This window comes from Astyanax mexicanus, chromosome 10 (genome assembly GCF_023375975.1).
Source record: "Astyanax mexicanus isolate ESR-SI-001 chromosome 10, AstMex3_surface, whole genome shotgun sequence".
Classification (NCBI taxonomy): Eukaryota; Metazoa; Chordata; class Actinopteri; order Characiformes; family Acestrorhamphidae; genus Astyanax; species Astyanax mexicanus.
Window position 1 is genome coordinate 50878415 of NC_064417.1, and position 21772 is coordinate 50900186.

General features: G+C 40.7%; 1 protein-coding gene across 4 annotated transcripts in view; it reads left to right on the forward strand.

Moving 5' to 3' along the window:
- ebf1a (EBF transcription factor 1a) overlaps positions 1-21772 on the forward strand; it is a 273661-nt gene that overhangs the window by 235234 nt on the left and 16655 nt on the right. For all 4 annotated transcript variants that reach the window (XM_049483892.1, XM_049483893.1, XM_049483894.1 and 1 more), the window contains exons 12-14: positions 15120-15185; positions 17443-17620; positions 20234-20413. In XM_049483892.1, the coding sequence (XP_049339849.1) occupies positions 15120-15185; positions 17443-17620; positions 20234-20413 (424 nt within the window). The remainder of the gene's footprint in view (positions 1-15119; positions 15186-17442; positions 17621-20233; positions 20414-21772) is intronic.

Here is a 21772-nt window from a genome sequence, read left to right on the forward strand (position 1 = left end):
ACTTAAATAGCATCTTTCTTGACACCTAGAAGCAGCAGCCAATGGTGCACAGCATACTCTTAACCGGAAACCACTGTCCAGCTGGAGGACTGCATCCAGCACTATGGCAATCTGCACTGTTTGGAAAATAATGCAATTAAATGTTTAAACATGCTTATCAATGTGAAGATTTGCTTAGTGTTCTAAGATTAACTTAAAAATTGGTTTATCAGTATTTATGTATAGAGTTTGGAGTGCTGGAGTGCACGGCCTGGTTAAACCCACAGTCCTAACCCCTAACAGCCCAACTATAGGTTAGAGAGAGGGGGAGAGAGACAGAGAGAGAGTGAGAGAGAGAGAGAGAGAGAGAGAGAGAAAGAAAGGTATCCGGGTGATCCATCATGGTGAAGTCAGCTGTCCAGGCCTGCCTTCTCCTGGGTCAGCCGATCGAAGCCACCACCACCCGCACTTTATTATTACCCAGCCAACAGTAATTGAGTCACCACAAGGAGAGAGAGAGAGAGAGAGAGAGAGAGAGATGGAAAGAGGTAGAGAGAAAGAGAAAGAAAGAGATATAGAGAGATGGGGGGGAGACAGTGGGAAAGAAGTAGAGAGAAAGCGAAAGGGATGGAAAAAGGTAGAGCAAGAGGGGGAGAGCAAGAGAGAAATATAGAGGCAGAGAGAGGAAAAGAGGTAGAGAATGAGAAAGACAAATATTAGAGAAAGAGGGAAAAATGTGAGACAGAGAGAGAGTAAGAGAAAGAGATAGAAAGAGAAAAGGAAATATATAGGGGGAGAGAGAGAGTGAGAGATAGAATTGGAGAGAGAGAATGTGAGAGAAGGAAAGAGGTAGACAGAAAAAGAGAGACAGAAATATAGAATGCACAGAGAGAGAAAGAGATGGAAAGATTTGGAGAGAAAGAGAGAAAGGGAAAGACACAGAGACATGTATACAGGGACATACGAGAGAGAAGGAAAGAGGGTAAAACAGAGAGAGAGAGGGAGAGAAAGAGACACACAGAGAGAAAGAGAGGGAGAGAGGTAGAGAGCAAGAGAGAAATATAGAGGCAGAAAGAGGGAAAGAGGTAGAGAGAGAGAGAAAGAGATGGAGAGAAAGAAATATAGGGGGATATAGAGGTGGAGAGAAAGAGAGAGACAAAACTATAGAGTGAGAGAGAAAGAGAGGAATAGAGGTAGAAAGACAGATAGAGGAAAAGAGGTAGAAAGAGCAAGAGGGAAAGAAGTAAAGAGAAATATAGAGAGGGACAGTGAGTGAGAGAGAGAGAGAGATAAGAAGATAGAGAGAGAGAGATATTAGAGAGGGGGGAAAAGGGTGAGACAGAGAAAGATGGAGAGAAAGAGATGGAGTAAGAGTGAGAAATACAGAGAGAGAAAGAGAGTGAGAAATATATAGGGAGAGAGAGAGAAAGAGGGTGAGACAGAGTGAGAGAAATACAAAGAGAAAAGGAAATATATAGGGAGGGAGAAAGAGTGAGAGATATAATAGGAGAGAGAGAATGAAAGAAAAGGAAAGAGGTAGAGAGAAAAAGAGAGACAGAAATATAGAAGGCACAGAGAGAGAAAGAGATGGAAAGATGTAGAGAGAGAGAAAGAAAGGGAAAGACACAGAGACAAATAAATATAGAGGGAGAGAGAGGAAAAGAAATATAAATGGAGAGAGAGAAAATGAGAGAGACATAAGAGAGAGAGGGAGAGAGGGTGAAACAGAGAGAGAAAGGGAGACAAAGAGATGGAGAAAAAGAAAAATAGGGGGATATAAAGGTAGAGAAAAGAGAGAGACAATAGTATAGAGGAGGAGAGAGAGGGAAAAAGGTAGAAAGAGAGAGAAGGAAAAAAGTAAAGAGAAATATAGAGAGGGACAGAAAGTGAGGTAGAGAAAGAGAAACAAAAAGACAAATGGAGAGAGAGAGAGAGAAAGAAATACAGGGGGATATAGAGGTAGAGAGAAAGAGAGACAAAAATTAAGAGAGATTAAAAAAAGAAAGAGAAAGACAGAGAGAGGAAATGAGTTAGAAACAGAGAAAGAAAGAGGGGGAGAGCAAGAGGGAAAGAAGTAAAGAGAAATATAGAGAGGGACAGTGAGTGAGAGAGAGGTAGAGAAAGAGAGAGAGAGAGAGGGAGAGAGAGGATAGGTAGCATGTGGTGAGGGAGGTAAATGAGAAATCATTTCTCGGCGTGGCGCTCCGTACCGGTAGATTGGGGGACAGGGCCGATGTGTTCAGATGGATTTTACCCTCATTTTCTGTGAGTAGTGCAGGTTTTAGTCTCTCTCTTTCTCCCCCTCTCTCTCTTTCTCTCTCTCTCTCTCTCTCAGTTTGTCCTCTGCTCCCTCTAACACTCCCAGCCAGATATTAACAGTGTCGGGCCGCTGGGCCCGGCTGCTCATTTCAGCACTATCGATTTTGCCCTTTATTGAGGTAATAACAGTTTGTTGACGGCACTTCTCTCAACTGCTGGACTCAATCACAGGTGAGGGGCGAGCGGGAACAAGGCAGCCCGACTTGTCTCCCTCAATCACTGACCAAACCGGCCGGCATGTTAACCAAGCCACCAGAAACCACATAAGTCCCAATTTAAGTCCTGTACGTTACTATATACGCTATATAGCACTTATAAAACCTGAGAGCCTTTACATCACCTTTATTCATCTTATCAATGACTTTATTACTGCAATTTATTCTCTGCTGAAACTGAGACTCAGTCCTTTATCATGTTAATCTGAGCTAAAGGCTAAAGCTGCTGTTTCCATGTGGGTCAGCCAGACGCCAGTTTGAAGGTGTAGGAAACAGAACTCACCGCTCTCTGGCTTCATCTGTAATTTCTAATCTAAAGAAAATACTTCTACTTTTAATAGTTACAGAGTTCTCTGTGTCCTTTTTTCTAGTTATTATGATGATAAAACTGTGAATGTGCTGTAAGTGTGTAAATGCTGCTGCAGTAGAGAGTAACAGCAGTAAAAACATATTTTCTAGCACCACTTTACTACAGACAAAGACTTTTTGGAAAGGTTTTTTTTTATCCTTTCTACAAAGCTCAGATTATTTCCAATGCTACTTACTAGCTGTAAGATGTTAAGCACTGAATTATTTGTTAAAAACAATTCAGCTTTGGAAAGAATTAAGAGGCCACTTGAATTTCTGAATCAGTTTCTCTGATTTTGCTATTTATAGGTTTATGTTTGAGTAAAATGAACATTGTTGTTTTATTCTATAAACTACAGACAACATTTCTCCCAAATTCCAAATAAAAATATTGTGATTTAGAGCATTTATTTGCAGAAAATGAGAAATGTCTGAAATAACAAAAAAAGATGTAGAGCTTTCAGACCTCAAATAATGCAAAGAAAACAAGTTCATATTCATAAAGTTTTAAGAGTTCAGAAATCAATATTTGGTGGAATAACCCTGGTTTTTAATCACAGTTTTCATGCATCTTGGCATCATGTTCTCCTCCACCAGTCTTACACACTGCTTTTGGATAACTTTATGCTGCTTTAATCCTGGTGCAAAAATTCAAGCAGTTCAGTTTGGTGGTTTGATGGCTTGTGATCATCCATCTTCCTCTTGATTAAATTCCAGAGGTTTTCAATTTGGTAAAAATGATTTTGTACAGTTTCCGATTATTTTTGTGACCTGAAGAGCTTAAATGGTAAAAAATGTTGTCTTTCTAAAAGACATAACGAGGTAAATGCATGTTTATGTGCATGTTATATAGCGATAGACTGTAAAAGAGAGAGAGAATTACTGAGAGTAAAGTGTGTAATTGCTCAGTGAGCGTCGGTGTGGCAGATCTGCTGGATGGGTTTGGCCGGGGTTCAGAGCGGACAGTCTGTGGCCTCGTTTGTTCTCTCTCTCTCTCTCTCTCTCTCTCTCTCTCTCTCTCTCTCTTTCTCTCTCTCTCTTTCTCTCTCTCTCTCTCTCTCTCTCTCTCTGTGTTTGTTCCCCACATTTTCCCTGTCACTTCACATCCACCTGATCCCCTCTTGGCCACCTCCACAGGGCCCGGGATTCAATCTGTGCTCCCAGGAAACAGCCCCGGTCACTGGGGAGCGCCGTCGCTCTCTGCCCCTCTTCATGCTCCACTGGAGAGTCGGGACAGTCGCTGCATTCAGAATCTGCATCCCTGCATCACTGCGACTCGTCCGCTCGCTAATCCTGCACTCGTCCGCTGAGAACTGAGAGAAAAGAGCTGTAGAATCTCTGAACGCATGTTTCTCAGCTTTCTATATACCTGGGGATCAACTTACATTTTTTTATATCAGTCAATCAATCAATCAATTAATCAACATTTATTTTCACTCAGGAATACATTGAGGGTGACCCTCATTTAAAATGTTGCTGAGCATTTACAGTAAAAAAGAGACTGAAAGCAATTAAATTAAATAATTAAAACAAAATAAATAAAACAAATACTATATATTTTTTTTAAATAAAATAAATAAAATTTTTAATTCAACATTTAATATAGATGAATAAAATATGAATGTAAAAAGAAAAAAAATGAAAATTCTTAAAGACCATAAAAAAATTACATTTTATATAACATTTAAAACAAAGAGAAAGATTATAATAGTAAAAGCAAAGTAAAATGATAAGAATTATAAGAAAAATAACTATGAACTAAGAACATAGGAATCAAAATAAAAAACAATAGAATAAAAAAATAAATCAATAAAAAAATAAAACAAATTAAAAAAAATTATAATAAGAAAAGGTAAACTAATTTAAAAAAACTCATTTACTTATTTATATATTTGTTTATTTATATGTCAGTAAATAAATAGACAACATGAGAACATGAGAATAGCCTCAAGCCACAATATTAAAACCATATCTAAGTAGTCTAAAAAAAACAATTACCATATTTTTTGCACTGTAAGGCACACTGGATTATAAGGCACACTATCAATAAATGTCTATTTTCTGGTCTATTTTCATGCATAAGGCGGAATTGATTGTAAGGCACATTAAGAAACACTAGTAAGGAACAATGGCGTCGCCATGTTTTACTTCTAATTCAGCAGGTCTCACCGCTGGGTGTCCGTCACCACAATAATTTATTGTGCTCTAAAACCAGGTGTTTCAGTTTCATTCTCCAACCCCTGTACATGGTTTGTGGGTAATGTTAATGCTGCTCTAGCAGTGCTAGCCTGGGTTGCCAGAGCAATCAGCCGAGCAACTTCAGCCGCCTCACAATCAGTGATTATAACAGCGAATCGCATTGTGACGTGCAAACGGTGCCAACGCATCCATGCATCCAGCCTATTAGGTTACAGTTCGGTTTTGCAAAATTTTACAAAATAAAAGTCCCCGCATGTCAAGTCGCGTCCATTGGCTGACAGACAGGCTGCTATTGACTTTCAGAAAGTAACCTTTGAGTCCTGCAGAGACTGAATATGAATTATGCAGGGAGCTACATTAGTTAAAGAGCAGGGGGACTGATATTTATGATGGACAGATATTGATGGATGGTACAGATGAGGGTGGGGGGGTGTATGAGGGGAGGCAGGGGGACTCAAGGATATTTGATTGTTGTTTAGATAAACCTGGTATCTCCACATTGACTGATGCATTCAATAGGATGAACAGACTCAACTCTCCAAAAGTCAAATCCTGCAGCATCATCTGGACCCGTAAACATGAGCAGGACATTCTGCTCTACTTCACACAGGACTCACCCGACCCGTCCAAAAATAAACCCGCTTTACCTTACAGAGATGAGGAATAATTTGTGTAATATATATATATATATATTACAGTATTTTATTAAATTATACAATGTATGGGGTAGATATATGCAAATCCCTTCCCATCAATTATTAAGGAACATTGTTTTTAAACAATTAAATGATTTTCTTTTTTAGAAACTGAAGATGCTTTACTCATGTATTTTTCACCTCAGAGACTCAGAGGCTTTAGTGGATACTGCTTTTGTTCCAAATCATTATTTTAATAACCTGTTGACATCACCTGGAATGTGTTACAGCACTATATATATGGAATTACAATGGTTTTAAAGCATAGTTTTCATGCATCTTGGCATCATGTTCTCCTCCACCAGTCTTACACACTGCTTTTGGATAACTTTATGCTGCTTTACTCCTGGTGCAAGAATTCAAGCAGTTCAGTTTGGTTTGATGGTTTGTGATCATCCATCTTTCTCTTAATTATATTCCAGAGGTTTTCAATTTGGTAAAATGAAAAAACTCCAGAGCTATATTTATTTGCTGTCAGATAAAAAACTTCCATCATGTTCATTTGTCCCTTTTTAATATAATCTGGTAGTTGATCATGGTGCTCAATGAGAATTTTAATGATGAATGAACTAAAGTAGTATAGGTTTCGACCGATGTATAGTTGCTATTTTGGAGACACAAGTTTTTTTTGTATTACAATGTAGTGCATCTTAACAATTACAATAGTTTTGAAAAGTTACAGTAATCTATTATATATTTGTATTACATACAGAGTTATCTATTTAAGCGTTTTTTTTTTTGTTGTTTTTTTTAGATGATTATGGTTTACAGACAATGAAAACCCAAAACTCAGTGTTTCAGAAAATTTGAATATTATATAAGACCAATTGGTTCTTTTTGGCAGTGTGGGCAGTGTGCCAACTCCTGCTGAAAAATGAAATCCTCATCTCCATAAAAGTTGTAATCAGCAAAGGGGAAGCTGTAAGATATGAAGTGCTGTAAGATTTTGTGGGAAAACAAAACTGCACTGACTTTAGACTTGATAATAAAACACAGTGGATCAACACCAGCAGATGACAGACATGTCTCTCCAAACCATCACTGATCATCAGTAAATTTTACATTTCATTTAAAGGAAATCAAGGGAGCAGAGTCTGGAGGAAGAGTGGAGAGACACACAGTCCAAACTGCTCGAGGTCTAGTGGTCATTGTGCTCATTGTGCTCATGGCAAGGCCAGGTGAATTATGAATTATGGGAGTTCTGGTAGAGTGAGGTCTGGTAGAGTGGTTGCAGATGGATGGTGCTTCCATGTGGGTGATAATGATGGTGACCGGCAGAGTCTGGCTAGAACCGTCCAAAAAAAACAGAAAGCAGATGACGTTAGTGTCAGATGATATCATATTGAACGAACGATATCTCTGCTATGATCTGCTAAGATGATCCCGCGCTATCTTGTCTGGGCGTGACCTGCAGTGCGTGAGGCTCTTGACCGTATGCCGTTACGCTCTGAGTGAATTCCTGTAGAGTATAGAGCTCAGCAGCGCGGGATTCTGGGAAAGTAAGGGTTTGGTATTGACTGAGTGCTGTAGCGTGTTATCACATTTATATCAGAGATAAACTGGCTGCTGAAACTGGAGATAAGAGCTGATGGGCTGGTTGTCGCTGGGAGTTGGAGCTGATTGTATACGAGGCCGGGTCGCTGCAGTGCGAGTAAATAGGCTGATATTACACACTGGAGTGCGGTCACTGTGTGATGCCAGCATTTAAGTACACTGCAAACAGATAGACACATTTATACCAGAGTACGGATTAACTTACATACTCTCTCTCTCTCTCTCCCTCTCTCTATCTCTTTTCTTTCTTTTCTTTATAACCATTTACATACGTTTGTTTGTTTTGCTTTGTTGTTTGCTCTCTATTTTTTCTATTTTTTTTTATTATTTATTTTATTGTTAGACATTTGTCTGTTTGTGCAGCTAGATAATTTGCTATGTTTATATATACTGTGTTTTTTGTACTTTTAATTTTTTGTTTTCTTTCTTTCTGTCTTTCTTTGTTTTATTGATTCATTTTAGGTTTTGTTTGTTTTGTTGCATTGATGCAAGTTGATCCAATTTTTTTAATGCAATTAGAAAATGAATTGTTTCTGAAAGGTGAGGGTTTTTTCTTTTCTTTTCCTTTCTTTTTGGCATGCCAAACGTCATGGACCTGCAGTATGTCAATTTATTGTAAAGTGTTACCCTTAGGAGTCACAAAATGATGATTGAAAACCGGTCAGTGTGCTCATGGCAAGGCCAGGTAAATTATGGGAGTCTCATAGAGTTGATGCAGATGGATCAGATTTCCATGTGGGTGGTAATGATGGTTACCGGCAGTGTCTGGCTGGAACTGTCCATTCAAAAAAATAAGTCATTACAAAAAATAATCATTACAATGATTGGCCAGTAAATATACAGAGGTTTTTAAAGATTGAAAATTTAAAGTCTTTTTTAATCCCTTTTTCTCCCCAAATTACAAGTCCAATTACCCAACCTGCCATCTACCCACCTAAAGAGAGCAAGGCCAATTGTGCTCTCTTAGGGCTCCGGCAGCTGATGGCAAGCTGCATGACCGGGATTCGAACCAGAAATCTTCTGATCATAGCGGCAGTCACTTAGTGCGCTGTATCACTCGGAGCCCTGTCATTCACACATCAATGCAGAATTAAAACTGAAGAGAGCCCAACATATTCCTGACTAAAATCATCAGAGAAAGTAATTATGCATCTTTAAAATTACTTTTAAAATACTACTAGCCTGCTTTAAATAGCAGATCTTTAGATTTAATTATGTTCTAGAACAAGACCCTAAATTTCCTTCGGGATAAATAAAGTATCTATCTATCTATCTATCTATCTATCTATCTATCTAAGACTTGTTTTTTGGGGGGCTTTGCATCGTTGCTATTTCATCCAAAATGTTTATGCATTTTATGACTTTTAGGATTTTCTTTCTTAGCAGGACTTTATTTCGGACAATTTTTCATTTGCATTCACACATTCGTTGCATTATTTTGATGTTTGTCTGCAGTACAATCCAATGAACGCAGAAAATGCGACCGGATCTTGAGCTTTCATTGGTGCGTTGAGGATCAAGGCACTGGCAGGTCTTACAGCTGCATTTGCTTTGTTGTTTGTTCTCTAATCTTTTATAATTATTGTTGCAAGTTTGTCTGTTTATGCAGCTAGAAAATTTGCTAAGTTTCCGTGTTTTTTTACCTTTCTTTTTTTTTTCTTTTTTGTTTGTTTGTTTGCTCCTTTGTTCAATTGATTGATTCTAGGTTTTGTTTGTTTGTTTTGTTGCATTGTTGCCAATTAATCCAGTCTGTTTGTGCAATTAGCAAACAAATAATTTCTGAATGGTGAAGCTTTTTTCTCTTCCTTTCTTTTCTTTTTTTATTTTAGAATTAAATATTCTTTTTCATTGGGACATTAGGGGACGTTTTTACATTTGCATTCACACATTCGTTGCATTACTCTCATGTTTGGCTGCAGTACAATCCAATGAATGCAGAAAATGCGACCGGATCTTGAGATTTCATTGGTGCGTTGTGAATAAAGGCATCTGCAGGCCTTCAGCTGCGAGTGCGTCTGTCCGAGCGTATGAGAAACACTCACTAGTCTAATGAAATCAGATCCGGCGCTTACTCTCGCGCCCCGCGAGGTCAGAGGAGCAGGAAATATGACATCACCGCTTTGCTTTTTTTTCCGCTGGAGGGACGCTGGTGACCCCGCTGGTGTTATGGCTCTAATAGAACATTAGGAGATGATAAAATTGCAAATGAACAAGCGCTGGAATAAATTTGTCATGTTTTTACAGGCCCGGCTTCCTTGTAAATGTGCCGGCGCTGTTGCCTTAACATTCCAGATGTGACCTGGGCATTATTTCATTTTTTTCAGCAGAGTCCCTTCCCTAATGAACATATATCACATTACCAGCCATCACGATTTACACACAGGAACAGAATCGATGTCCGGAGCGCATTAATGTGCGAGCTGGCCTCGCACTGCCGGGGCTGTGGAGCGTACCGCCGTCACCTGATACCATGCATCACCCCGACCAAGGGGGGGAGTGTGGGGGGGGGGGGGCTGTTTCTCTTTGTGATCATTTCTATTCTTACAAATTACACTCATACACTCATCATCCGAAAACACAGCTTTAGCACTGAGAAAGACGTGTCAGATTGCAGTGCTATTGGGAAATAAGAGCTGAAAGTTACCAGAAATAACAAATTATTTAAAGATATAGGGCCCTATTTTACACGTAGCTGGATTTAGGGTGTGTCATTGATATCGTAACGGCTCAAAAAATACACCTATAGATAAGTCATGTACAATTTTTTTTTAATTAATCATGGGTGTGTTTATTAAATTTGGGCATACTGTGAAATAAACCAATCAGCGTGCCAGTTCATTCCCTCTAAGAAGCAGGTGAGCTCTGACTTTGGCACGATCGTATCTTAACAGGGCAGCGCTTTTGCATGTCTCTGCAGAGATACTGACCTACGTGTTCACACTGTGAAGATACACCAGCAGCTCATTTAAAGAAACAGCAATTTTATTCTTTATTCTGTTTATTGCTGAGTTAAAAGCTGGATTTTTTTTAGTGTGTGTAACAACCGGAGGAGCACGGCTGTAATGAAGATTGGACAGCTGACTATTGACTGTTATCAGGGTTTATTTAGTCACTGGCGCACCTGTAATTCCTGCTGCCAAAATAGTGACGTGGCAGAAATTTACCTGAACACACCTCACTTCCAGAACTTCCCAAACTGAAACACCTGTCATCATTTTAGTGTGGGATTTTAGGTTTCATGGCTAAATTGGAGCAGCCTGGTGATCAATCTTCATTAATTGCACATTGCACCAGTAAGAGCAGAGTGTGAAGGTTCAATTAGCAGGGTAAGAGCACAGTTCTGCTCTAAATATTGCAATGCACACAACATTATGGGTGACGTACCAGAGTTCAAAAGAGGACAAATTGTTGGTGCACGTCTTGCTGGAGCATCTGTGACCAAGACAGCAAGTCTTTGTGATGCATCAAGAGCCACGGTATCCAGGGTAATGTCAGCATACCACCAAGAAGGACCAACCACATCCAACAGGATTAACTGTGGACGCTGTAAGAGGACGCTGTCTGAAAGGGATGTTCGGGTGCTAACCCGGATTGTATCCAAAAAACATAAAAACACAAATTCAATGTGCACCTCAACTCTCCTGTTTCCACCAGAACTGTCCGTCACCACAATAAATTATTGTGCTCTAAAACCAGGTTTCAGTTTCATTGTCCAACCCCTGTAGGTCTAATATATTCAGGTGAATATCCACACCAGCAGTGGAAGCAGTTAGAAGATTCCTAGATAGAGTTCCTAGAGTACATACACTATAAATGTCTATGTATTCAGGAATGAAGTGTAAGAAACTGGTCAGTCTAAACCAGCTGAATTAGACATTTTCTGTGAAATTTCAGGCCCGGTTCTCCTCTCTCCGGCTGCGCTGCAGAATCAGGTGCAGAGCAGGAAGCAGGGCAGAGCCGGGCTAATGATGCCTCTGACTGATAGACAGCAGCGCAGACACGCAGATCTCGGATCAGGTTTCTTTCCTGTTTACCGCTCCTGGCTCCCCGCTCAGCCCTTACTGGAAGCCCTTCTGCTCGCCCAGGAAATGGGCTCTGAATCCAGACGCAGGGCCACCGCGCACGGCCCGGCGCTAATAGCATTTATTTGTTTATCTGGACAAACTTTTGGCCTCTTCCTTATTGGATTTGTCCTCTCAACAGACTCCCCCCGTGATTATAATGACGGAAGACAAATAGGTGGAGGATCCAGTGAGTGAAAGGGAATAGAAATACTGTAAACTCTAAATATCAAAATGTGCAGATGTACCAAAAAACGGGTTCTTTTGAGCGTTTCCTGAGGTCATTTTATAAATATAGTCTAAATCGAGCTTTATGTGTTTGTTATATTTATATTACATTTACATTTACAGCATTTAGCTGACACTCTTATCCAGAGTGACAAGGTTACAACAGAGTTGGGTCAATGTAGAGTTGGGAGTCTTGCCTAAGGACTCTTATTGGTGTAGCACAGCATTCAGTCACCCAGACTGCAGTTAATATAGTGGATACCCCTTCTGCAACACCCCACCCCAATAACTACATATTCTCTGTCTTGACTTAGTTATATGAATTTAATACACATTAACAGCCCACAAATACAACAGACCACAACCATCAATGCTTAATTTTCCTACAAATACAGCCGTTCAACCAAGATCATTCATTTGTATTCCTACTGTAACGTTAAGCCAGGGCAGCCAAAACATTAAGTACACACAAAAACCCACCAGTCAGGTGGCCTGTTATTGTGAATTAGTTTCACATTGAAGGGCAGCCTTTAAAAAGGCTTTTTAATATGATGTGACACAATATCTGTCTCAGTTGACGTCACTATTCCATGATAGTTCGCTAACTATTGAAATAATCCAGCATGAGCGCCGTTTTACAACTAACTAATGCGTTTGTAGCCCCTTCATCAGAACGCTGCTGAGAAGGGGTTAGACAGTTATGGCCCCGCCCCTGGAGTGAAAATCATGAATCTGATTGGTTAGATTGTCCTACAACTTTGCTAAAAGACTCATTACTACACCCTTCACAAAATCAGGAGACACAAGTGGGCATAGGCCATTTTAAACAGCAGTTTTGATTGGTTAGTACTGCTGTCAGTCAGATAGCAACTGAAAAACGCAGACTAATGCTTTGAATTAGTTGCTGTTTTTTTTTTTTTTTTGTTAATTTATGAAATATATGCTTATAGTTTACAATAACTTTAATATATGTATAGTTCCTGGTTAAATATTATATGTATTACATATTGTTACCCCTTCTCTGAAGGGTTAGAAGGGCCTTATTGCACACCACTGGTAAAGACCAATATTATACCTTTAAGGGTACAAATATGATAAGTGTATCTTTGAGTACAAGAAAGTATAAGTTTCTCGTACCTCAGTTTTTTTAGTGTGTAAGATAATGAAGTTACTTGACACCTCTCGGTTTAGGAGTGGGGATGGCAGCAAGTCTGCAGTAAGGCAGCGATTTGAGGAAGGATGGATAAGTCTCAGTACCGGTACAGCAGGGTATCCAACTGTGGGTAAAACAAATAAGAGAACTCTTAAAAATGATTAGTTTCTTTGATTTTACCAAATTGAAAACCTCTGGAATATAATCAAGAGGAAGATGGATGATCACAAGCCATCAAACCACCAAACTGAACTGCTTGAATTTTTGCACCAGGAGTAAAGCAGCATAAAGTTATGCAAAAGCAGTGTGTAAGACTGGTGGAGGAGAACATGATGCCAAGATGCATGAAAACACAACAGGAGTGAGTCTGCAGTAAGGTAGTAAGGCAGTAAGGCAGCGGTTTGAGGAAGGATGGATAAGTCTCAGTACCGGTACAGCGGGGGATCCAGCCGTGGGCTAATGCCTCTCATCCCTTATGTTCTCCTGTTCTGTGGAATCACCGGCACCGAGAGCTCGGCGAACACAGAGACAAAACGAGAGACGGAGGCGCGCATCCATACTAAAGCAGCACTTTAGGCCTCCCCAGGCCCCCCGCGCCTCCCTCAATCACCCGGGCCAGGCCTGGCGGGCGCCTCCCCCCGCAAAGCGTTCCTAACGAGGGGTTAACGCAGTGGCAGCGCTCCCATTATTGAGTGAATTTAGCACCTTGGACAGCGTACTAAAAATCTTTATTGCTTCGCTGACCCCCTCGTCATGATCGTGCCTGCGTGTTGCGCCGGGCCGGGCTCGGGGGGAGGCGCGGGGGGGCTCGCGCGGTGGCGGTGCGCGCCGGCTCTGATTGAAAGGCAATATGTCGGCTGGCGGGCGGGCGGGCACACATGCTCGGGGGCTTGTTCACAGCGAGGGTTACACTCAGAGGGTGAGAGCAATTTTCTGGTTGTCGCGCCGCGAGCACATTTCCTCGGCCCCGGCACATTAACTTTTAAAAAGGGTTCCTCGGGAGCTCCAGGCGTCTACTTCGCCTACGAGGTGTGTGGTGTGTGGCAGCGGCGGCGGTGGAGGTGGTGGTGAAGGAGGGGTGGAGGGAGGTGGAGTAAGAGAATAGAAGAGGAGGGAGAGAAAGAAAATGAATACAGAGAGTAAAGAACACAGTAAATAAATGTTTAATGTGAAGGAGGGTATGGTAATAAATAGGTTTCTGCTGGGGGAAGTGAGAGTCGATTACCTGCGAGGAGAAGGAGAGGTGTTATATACACACATCCACATATCCATCCATCCAGTCCCGGCCAATACCTACCGCATTAATTTACCTGTACAGGACCGACCACAGACTGTACACAGGCTTCATCTGTTTCAGCGTGTGTGTTTGTACACATGTATTATACATTATACATGTAATGGGCTGCATTAGTGCAGGGTAAAGGATAACAGCAGCTGCTGTGGTACTGTACAGTGTGGAATATGGAGCTAGAGTTAAGTATGTTAGGTGTGTTGTGTCAATTAAGAAAAATTCATAATAATGCATGCAGGTATATACATACTTATAGGTGGGATATATATATATATATATATATATATATATATATACAGTATATATATATACTGCCAAATTCATAAAGTTTTAGGAGCATGTGTTTGGACACATGCATTATACATGTAATGGGCAGCATTAGTTCAGGGTAAGGGTTAAAGCTTTTGCTATACAGTGTGGAATATGGAGCTAGAGTTAAAAATGTGTGTGAAATACAGCAATGATGCATGCAGGTATAATCGTATAGGTGGGATATATATAGATGGGCCATTCATATAGATACACCTAAATAAAATGGTAATGGTTGGTGATATTAACTTCCTGTTTGTGGCACACTAGTACATGGGAGGGGGAACTTTTCAAGATGGGTAGTGACCATGGTGGCCATTTTTTAAGTCGGCCATTTTGGATCCAACTTTTGGGTTTTTTTCAGTGGGAAGAGGGTCATGTGACACATCAAACTTATTGAGAATTTCACAAGAAAAACAATGGTGTGCTTGGTTTTAACTTGGGTAACTTATGTATACCCTGTATCTCTCTCACTTTATTTCCTGCTTTGTAATTCAGAATTAAATGATACAACTCCAATAAGACTTCAATGGACGAAGGGGAGAGCAAGGAACAGCAATAATACACTTGTTTTTGTTTGATGTTTTTTGTTTAGCAAAATTTATATTTTTATATTTTTTCATTTACAATAACATATTTCTCTTTTGTATTCAATATGGTTTTATATTAAAATGAGCTTTCAGTATTTTTTTTTAGCTTAAACCCATTAGAAATAAATTAATCTCTTATTATTATTTCTATTTTTTTCTCTCTCTCTCTCATCATTAGGAAGTGATTCTGAAGAGAGCAGCAGATCTAGTAGAAGCCCTGTATGGGATGCCACACAATAATCAGGTGAGCATAAAAACACAAAACTCAGCACCTAAGACATGTAAAAAAAAGGGATTTAGGTATATCTGATCAAAAGTAGCTCCTTTTTAGTGGTCTCTTATTTTAGCTATTACAAAGGTGAGCTAATGTAGTGTTAGGGCTCTTTCCCAAGGACTCTTATTGGAGTAATGCAGCATAGTCATCCAGACAATGTACCACAACAACCAGTAAAGGACACAAGATATATCTACAGGGGTTGGTGGAAGTACAGTATGGGTTAATATGAGGGTTTGTTCGTCTTTATGGTGAGCAGGGATTGGCATGTTCTCCTCCACCAGTCTTACACACTTCTTTTGGATAACTTTATGCCTATACAAAAATTCAAGCAGTTCAGTTTGGTTTGATGGCTTGTGATCATCCATCTTCTTCTCATCATTTTTAAATAGTCTCTTATTTTTTCCAAAGCTGTATTTTAATTATTTTTACTAGCTAAAACCCTTAAAAATACACTTAAAGACACTGTTTTCACTTGCAAACTTGTGCCCACTCCAGAATTGATAAGAAAGTGATCATTAAAAAATCGTATTCTCATGTTTCATCCCCTGTAGAAGATAACAGATAGATAGAGTCCCACGTTTGTGTAGAGGAGAGGCAGCAGCTGTGTGTGTGTGTGTGAAAGGTGTGTATCGATGGCTGGAGGAGCTGGGGGGCTTCCTGTACTGCAGGGCAGCGGTGGGCGCTCCTGTAAGTGAGGTCATCGATTGAGGGGCTGAGTGGGAGGACTGGGAGTGCTGGGTGCTGAATTATTTAGGCGAGCGGTGAATGGGGGTCTGCCTCTGGTCATCTCTACCTCCCAGAATCCTCTGTTCTCTCCTCATGGCTCAGCCTGCAGATCCACCCGGGCGGGCGTGTTGTTAGCGGGGGGGGTGGTGGGGGGTTATAGAGATGAGCAGATCTGCTGTTATAGAGGGTTTATGAAGCTGCTGCTGATACTCAGGCTGAACTCTGAGGCAGCTAGCTCTTCAGCACACAGAGAACATCTCTGATCTCTGATCAGTCTATTCTATATCATAGAATTCACTCAGCGCCCAATCCCTGCTTACCATGCTGCAGAGCTACAGACCCTCCTATTAACCCATACAGTACTTCCACCAACCCCTGTAGGGATACCACCTTGTGTTTAATTTAATTTAATTTGATCTACTGGTTGGTTTGGGGCAGTAGATAACACCAGTACCTGCCACTGAGTTACTACACTGTGTAAGAAACTGGGGTTCAATTAATGCTCTAAATGCTGTAAATGTACAGACTACTATGATAATGTATTAAAACATACGTTTGGTAATCATAAGCTTATAAAATACTATTTATACTATAAATAAGAGACGACTTAAACATGATGAGTTTCTTTGATTTTACCAAATTGAAAATGAATGATCACAAACCATCAAACCAAGCTGAACTGCTTGAGTTTTTGCACTAGAAGTGGCATGAAATTATCCAAAAGCAGTGTGTAAGACTGGTGGAGGAGAGCATGTTGCCAAGATGCATGAAAACTGTAATTAAAAATAAAAAATTGACCTCTTAAAACTTTATGAGTATGACCTTTTCTTGCATTATTATGAGGTCTAAAAGCTCTACATCTTTTTTTGTTATTTCAGCCATTTCTCATTTTCTACAAATAAATGCTCTAAATTACGATATTTTTATTTGGAATTTGGGAGAAATGTTGTCTGTAGTTTATAGAATAAAACAACGATGTTAATTTTACTTAAACATAAACCTATAAATAGCAAAACCAGATTAACTGATTCAGAAACTAAAGTGCTCTCTTTTCCAGAGCTGTAATTTGATATTGTATAAGCAGGGATGTTCAAGAAAAGTAGGTAGATTGTGCATCATGTTGATTCCCCCCATGTTCATACATAGTGGATTGACTCACTTTTATTTATTCTTAAAGTCATTTGTTTCTTTACTTAGTTGAGCAGTTTTTGCCATAATAGTATACCTGTAACTCTACCTCTTCACTACTTTACTTTAACTGATGCTCTCAAACTTTGACATTAAGAGACAAGAAATTCAAGTAATTAACTCTTGATGAGTTCAGCACAGCTGTTAACTGAAAGCCTGAATTCCAGGAGACTCTACCTCATAAAACTGACTGAGAAAATCCAGCCAACAAATAATTCCATATGTTTTTCTTCACAGTTTGGATGACATTAGCATTAATCTACAATAATCTACTGATTGTTTCTGACCGTATCTTGCATTGTCTTCACAGGAGATCATTCTGAAGCGGGCGGCGGATATCGCTGAGGCGCTCTACAACGTTCCTCGAACACACAACCAGCTGCCCGGCCTCTCCAACAGCTCTGTTCACGCCGGCATGATGGGCGTCAACTCTTTCCACGGCCAGCTCGCCGTCAACGTCTCCGAGTCCACACAGGCAGCCAATCAGGGTGAGTACAGCACGGCTGAGCATGGGATTCTTAGCCATTTTAGTGTGGGAGGTTTCATGGCTAAATTGGAGCAGCCTGGTGGTCAATCTTCATTAATTACACATTGCACCAGTAAGAGCAGAGTGCGAAGGTTCAATTAGCAGGGTAAGAGCACAGTTCTGCTCAAAATATTGCAATGCACACAACATTATGGGAGACATACCAGAGTTCAAAAGAGGACAAATTGTTGGTGCACGTCTTGCTGGACCATCTGTGACCAAGACAGCAAGTCTTTGTGATGCATCAAGAGCCACGGTATCCAGGGTAATATCAGCACACCACCAAGAAGGACCAACCACATCCAACAGGATTAACTGTGGACGCTGTAAGAGGACGCTGTCTGAAAGGGATGTTCGGGTGCTAACCCGGATTGTATCCAAAAAACATAAAACCACGGCTGATCAAATCACGCAGAATTCAATGTGCACCTCAACTCTCCTGTTTCCACCAGAACTGTCCGTCACCACAATCAATTATTGTGCTCTAAAGCCAGGTGTTTCAGTTTCACTGTCCAACCCCTGTAATTTTTCACTTTAATACCTGCATTTCTTAAGACAGAAAACCAAGGCCAGTTACAAATTAGCAGTAGGCTAAAAGCTAACCTGGCTACAAACATATTCCATCCCAGAAACACAGAGATGTCAGCACCTGGGTTCATGGGTTCAATCCATACTCATAACCATAATTTCTGTCTGTGTGGGTGTCGGTGGCAAACTCAGCCTGATGTTTTGGGGTGAGAGAGGTTCAGTAAGAGTCAGAGAAAGAGAGAGAGACAGAGAGAGGGATTTTTAAACTAAAGAAAAGAGAGAGGTAGACAGCATTCAGAGGCTGGCTTCGCTCTGTCGCTCCCTGGCCGTGGTGACAGTGAGTGATTTGTGTTAAGTCAGCGGTAATCTATCAGGCGACGGATGAAAGTGTGGAGGGTGAACAGTAAGCGGCGGCACGGCGAGCGCCGGCTTTGTAGCCGACAGCGGGGAATCCAGCAGCCAGAACTTCCTGCTGCTTTCACCCATGTCAGCATTTAAAGACTTGATGTATATTTATAGTCTTTATCCCCCCTGTTTCCCCCTTTAACACCACCTCACCTCACCTCACACACTCCATACACACTCCATATACACTCTCTCAGAATCTCATTTTTTATTACTGACAGAATCGTAGAAAATATAGATCAGGAGCAAAACATACCTGAAGGTTCCTAATGATTTGGAAAGTTCATATTTTGCCTACATGTAGATAAGCTGTGAACAAACTAAAGTAACTAAAGTTAAGTACAGATAACATACTAAAAAAAGTTTAGTAATTTTGATTGGTTTTGATTGGCTGTTGCTTTTACACTATACTATACCATTGACACAATCATGTTTTCTATTTTATCTTAAAATGAATTCAAAGCATTTCTTTAGATCAAATAAATATGGGGGTCAGCCCACACACATTAAAGACTCCAACTCCCAGCATGCACTCACGCCCAAACTTTAGTACTATGCTGATCATGTGAGGCTTGGATGTTCACGCTCCCCGTGCTTCTGATTGCTCACACCTGTCTGTGTTTGTATAAATACCCCCATGTTTCAGTTACTCCTTATCTGGTATTGAATCTAGTATTAAATCTAGCTTTTCTACTATGCATTTCCTTTGTTTTTGCCTTTTTTGTTATTGTCTCATTTTGTATTTTTGACTATTATCTTGCCTTGCCCTCTGTATTGTTTGTTTAGTGTTGTTGACCTATATTTGTATTTAGACCTCTCTTTTTGCCTTGCCCTTTTTACCTGCTGGATTTCCTGGGTATTGCCCCATTTTGCCATTTTTCTAACTGCCCTTTTTATGTTAACCATGCCCGTCTCTCGTAATTCATGTAAATTTAACCACTTGGTTCATAAATGTAATGTAATGTAAGGTAATTTATGTAAAAGGATCTGTATGACTCTACCTCACGTCTGGCTCACGTAACATATTTCTAGTGGGAACAATGAAATTAAGTTACTTTCAAACTTCAACACACAAGATATGACCCGGGATGGCAACACCCACAACTAATTCCATTGGCCATCGAAAAGCTTGGGGCCATCAGTGTGTAGTCACTCCCTCCAAGCTACCTTCCCGTTAAGAGTTTACTACTTACTTACTTACTTATAATTACACTTATATAGTGCTTTCCACCTTTAAGGCACTCAAGGATACTTACATTTACATTCCACACACAATCAACACACAAGGTGAGAAGCAGCAGCCAATTATGTACAGCATACTCTTAACCGGAAACAACTGTCCACCTGGAGGACTGAATTGGGCACTGAGGAGCTGTTTCGCTGAGCAATTTTTAGGGTATCCAATTTTCTAAGCAATTTAAAATATCCAATTTACCTGATCTCCATGTTTTTGGACTGTGGAAAGAAACCAGAGTCCCCAGAAGAAACTCCACCCAGATAGAGACTTGAACCCAGGACCCCAGTGCCAGGAGGCGAACGTGCTAACCACTACACCACCATTGAAGGAGTGTTGAAGGCTATAAGAGCAAGTTACCACTAAGTGTTCAGTGTTGAGTTCTGTGTTTTTGTGTCTCCATATCAGGTTTCAGTCGGAACACAAGCAGCGTATCTCCTCACGGTTACGTGCCGAGCTCCACCCCCCAGCAGAGCAGCTACAGCACGGTCAGCACGAGTATGAACGGCTACGGCAACAGCGGCATGACCACGCTGGGAGGCTCGCCCAACTTCCTCAACGGCTCGGCCGCCAACTCCCCCTACGCCAGTGAGTACAGACCACCATACTGTACATACTCTCAGAACCACTACCAGAACACATACAGGAAAAAATGGCAAGCTTATATACAAGAATAACAGATACAGTACCTGTTCTAAGTTTGGAAACACCTTAATTTAAGTTAACAGCTGTGCTGAACTCATCAAGAGTTAATTACTTGATTTTTTTTATGCACCGATATAGCATTGAACTTCTACAAAATATTGTATTTTTCGCACTATGATGCACACTTAAACTTTGCTGCTAAGTGTGCTAGCTAAGCGCTAGCTCTTTCACCAGTCAGAGGTGAGTATATCGGACTGTAGCTTGCTGCGAACCCCGGCTAGCACTGCTGACGCAGCATTAGCATTACTCGTTAACCATGCTAAGCACTAGTTAGCTCTTTTGCCATTCAGAGGTGAGTATTATCAGCATGTAGTCTGCTGATAATCCCGGCTAGCACTGCAGAAGCAGCATTAGCATTACCTGCTAACCACTCTAAGCACTAATTAGCACTTTCGAGTATATCAGACAGTAGCCCTCCTGTTTACCGTGTAAAACAAGCTGCATGGTATGAGTGACTATTATCGGCCTGTAGTCTGCTGATAATCCCGGCTAGCACTGCTGGAGCAGCATTAGCATTACCCACGCTAAGCGCTAGTTAGCTCTTATGAGTATATTGGAATGTAGCCTTCCTGTTTACTGTGTAAAACAAGCTGCATGGTATGAGTGACTATTATCGGCCTGTAGTCTGCTGATAATCCCGGCTAGCACTGCTGGAGCAGCATTAGCATTACCCACGCTAAGCGCTAGTTAGCTCTTATGAGTATATTGGAATGTAGCCTTCCTGTTTACTGTGTAAAACAAGCTGCATGGTATGAGTGACTATTATCGGCCTGTAGTCTGCTGATAATCCTGGCTAGCACTGCTGGAGCAGCATTAGCATTACCCACGCTAAGCGCTAGTTAGCTCTTATGAGTATATTGGAATGTAGCCTTCCTGTTTACTGTGTAAAACAAGCTGCATGGTATGAGTGAGTATTATCGGCCTGTAGCCTGCTGATAATCCTGGCTATCACTGCTGGAGCAGCATTAGCATTACCCTCACAAAAGCGCTAGTTAGTTCTTTTGAGTATATTGGAATGTAGACTTCCTGTTTTCCATGTAAAACAAGCTACATGGTATAAGTGAGTATTATCAGCCTGTAGCCTGATGATAATCCCGGCTATCACTGCTGGAGCAGCATTAGCATTACCCACGCTAAGCGCTAGTTAGCTCTTTTGAGTATATTGGAATGTAGCCTTCCCATTTACTGTGTAAAACAAGCTTCGTGGAAGGAACCGCTAGATAATATTGCCCTGGCTTACTG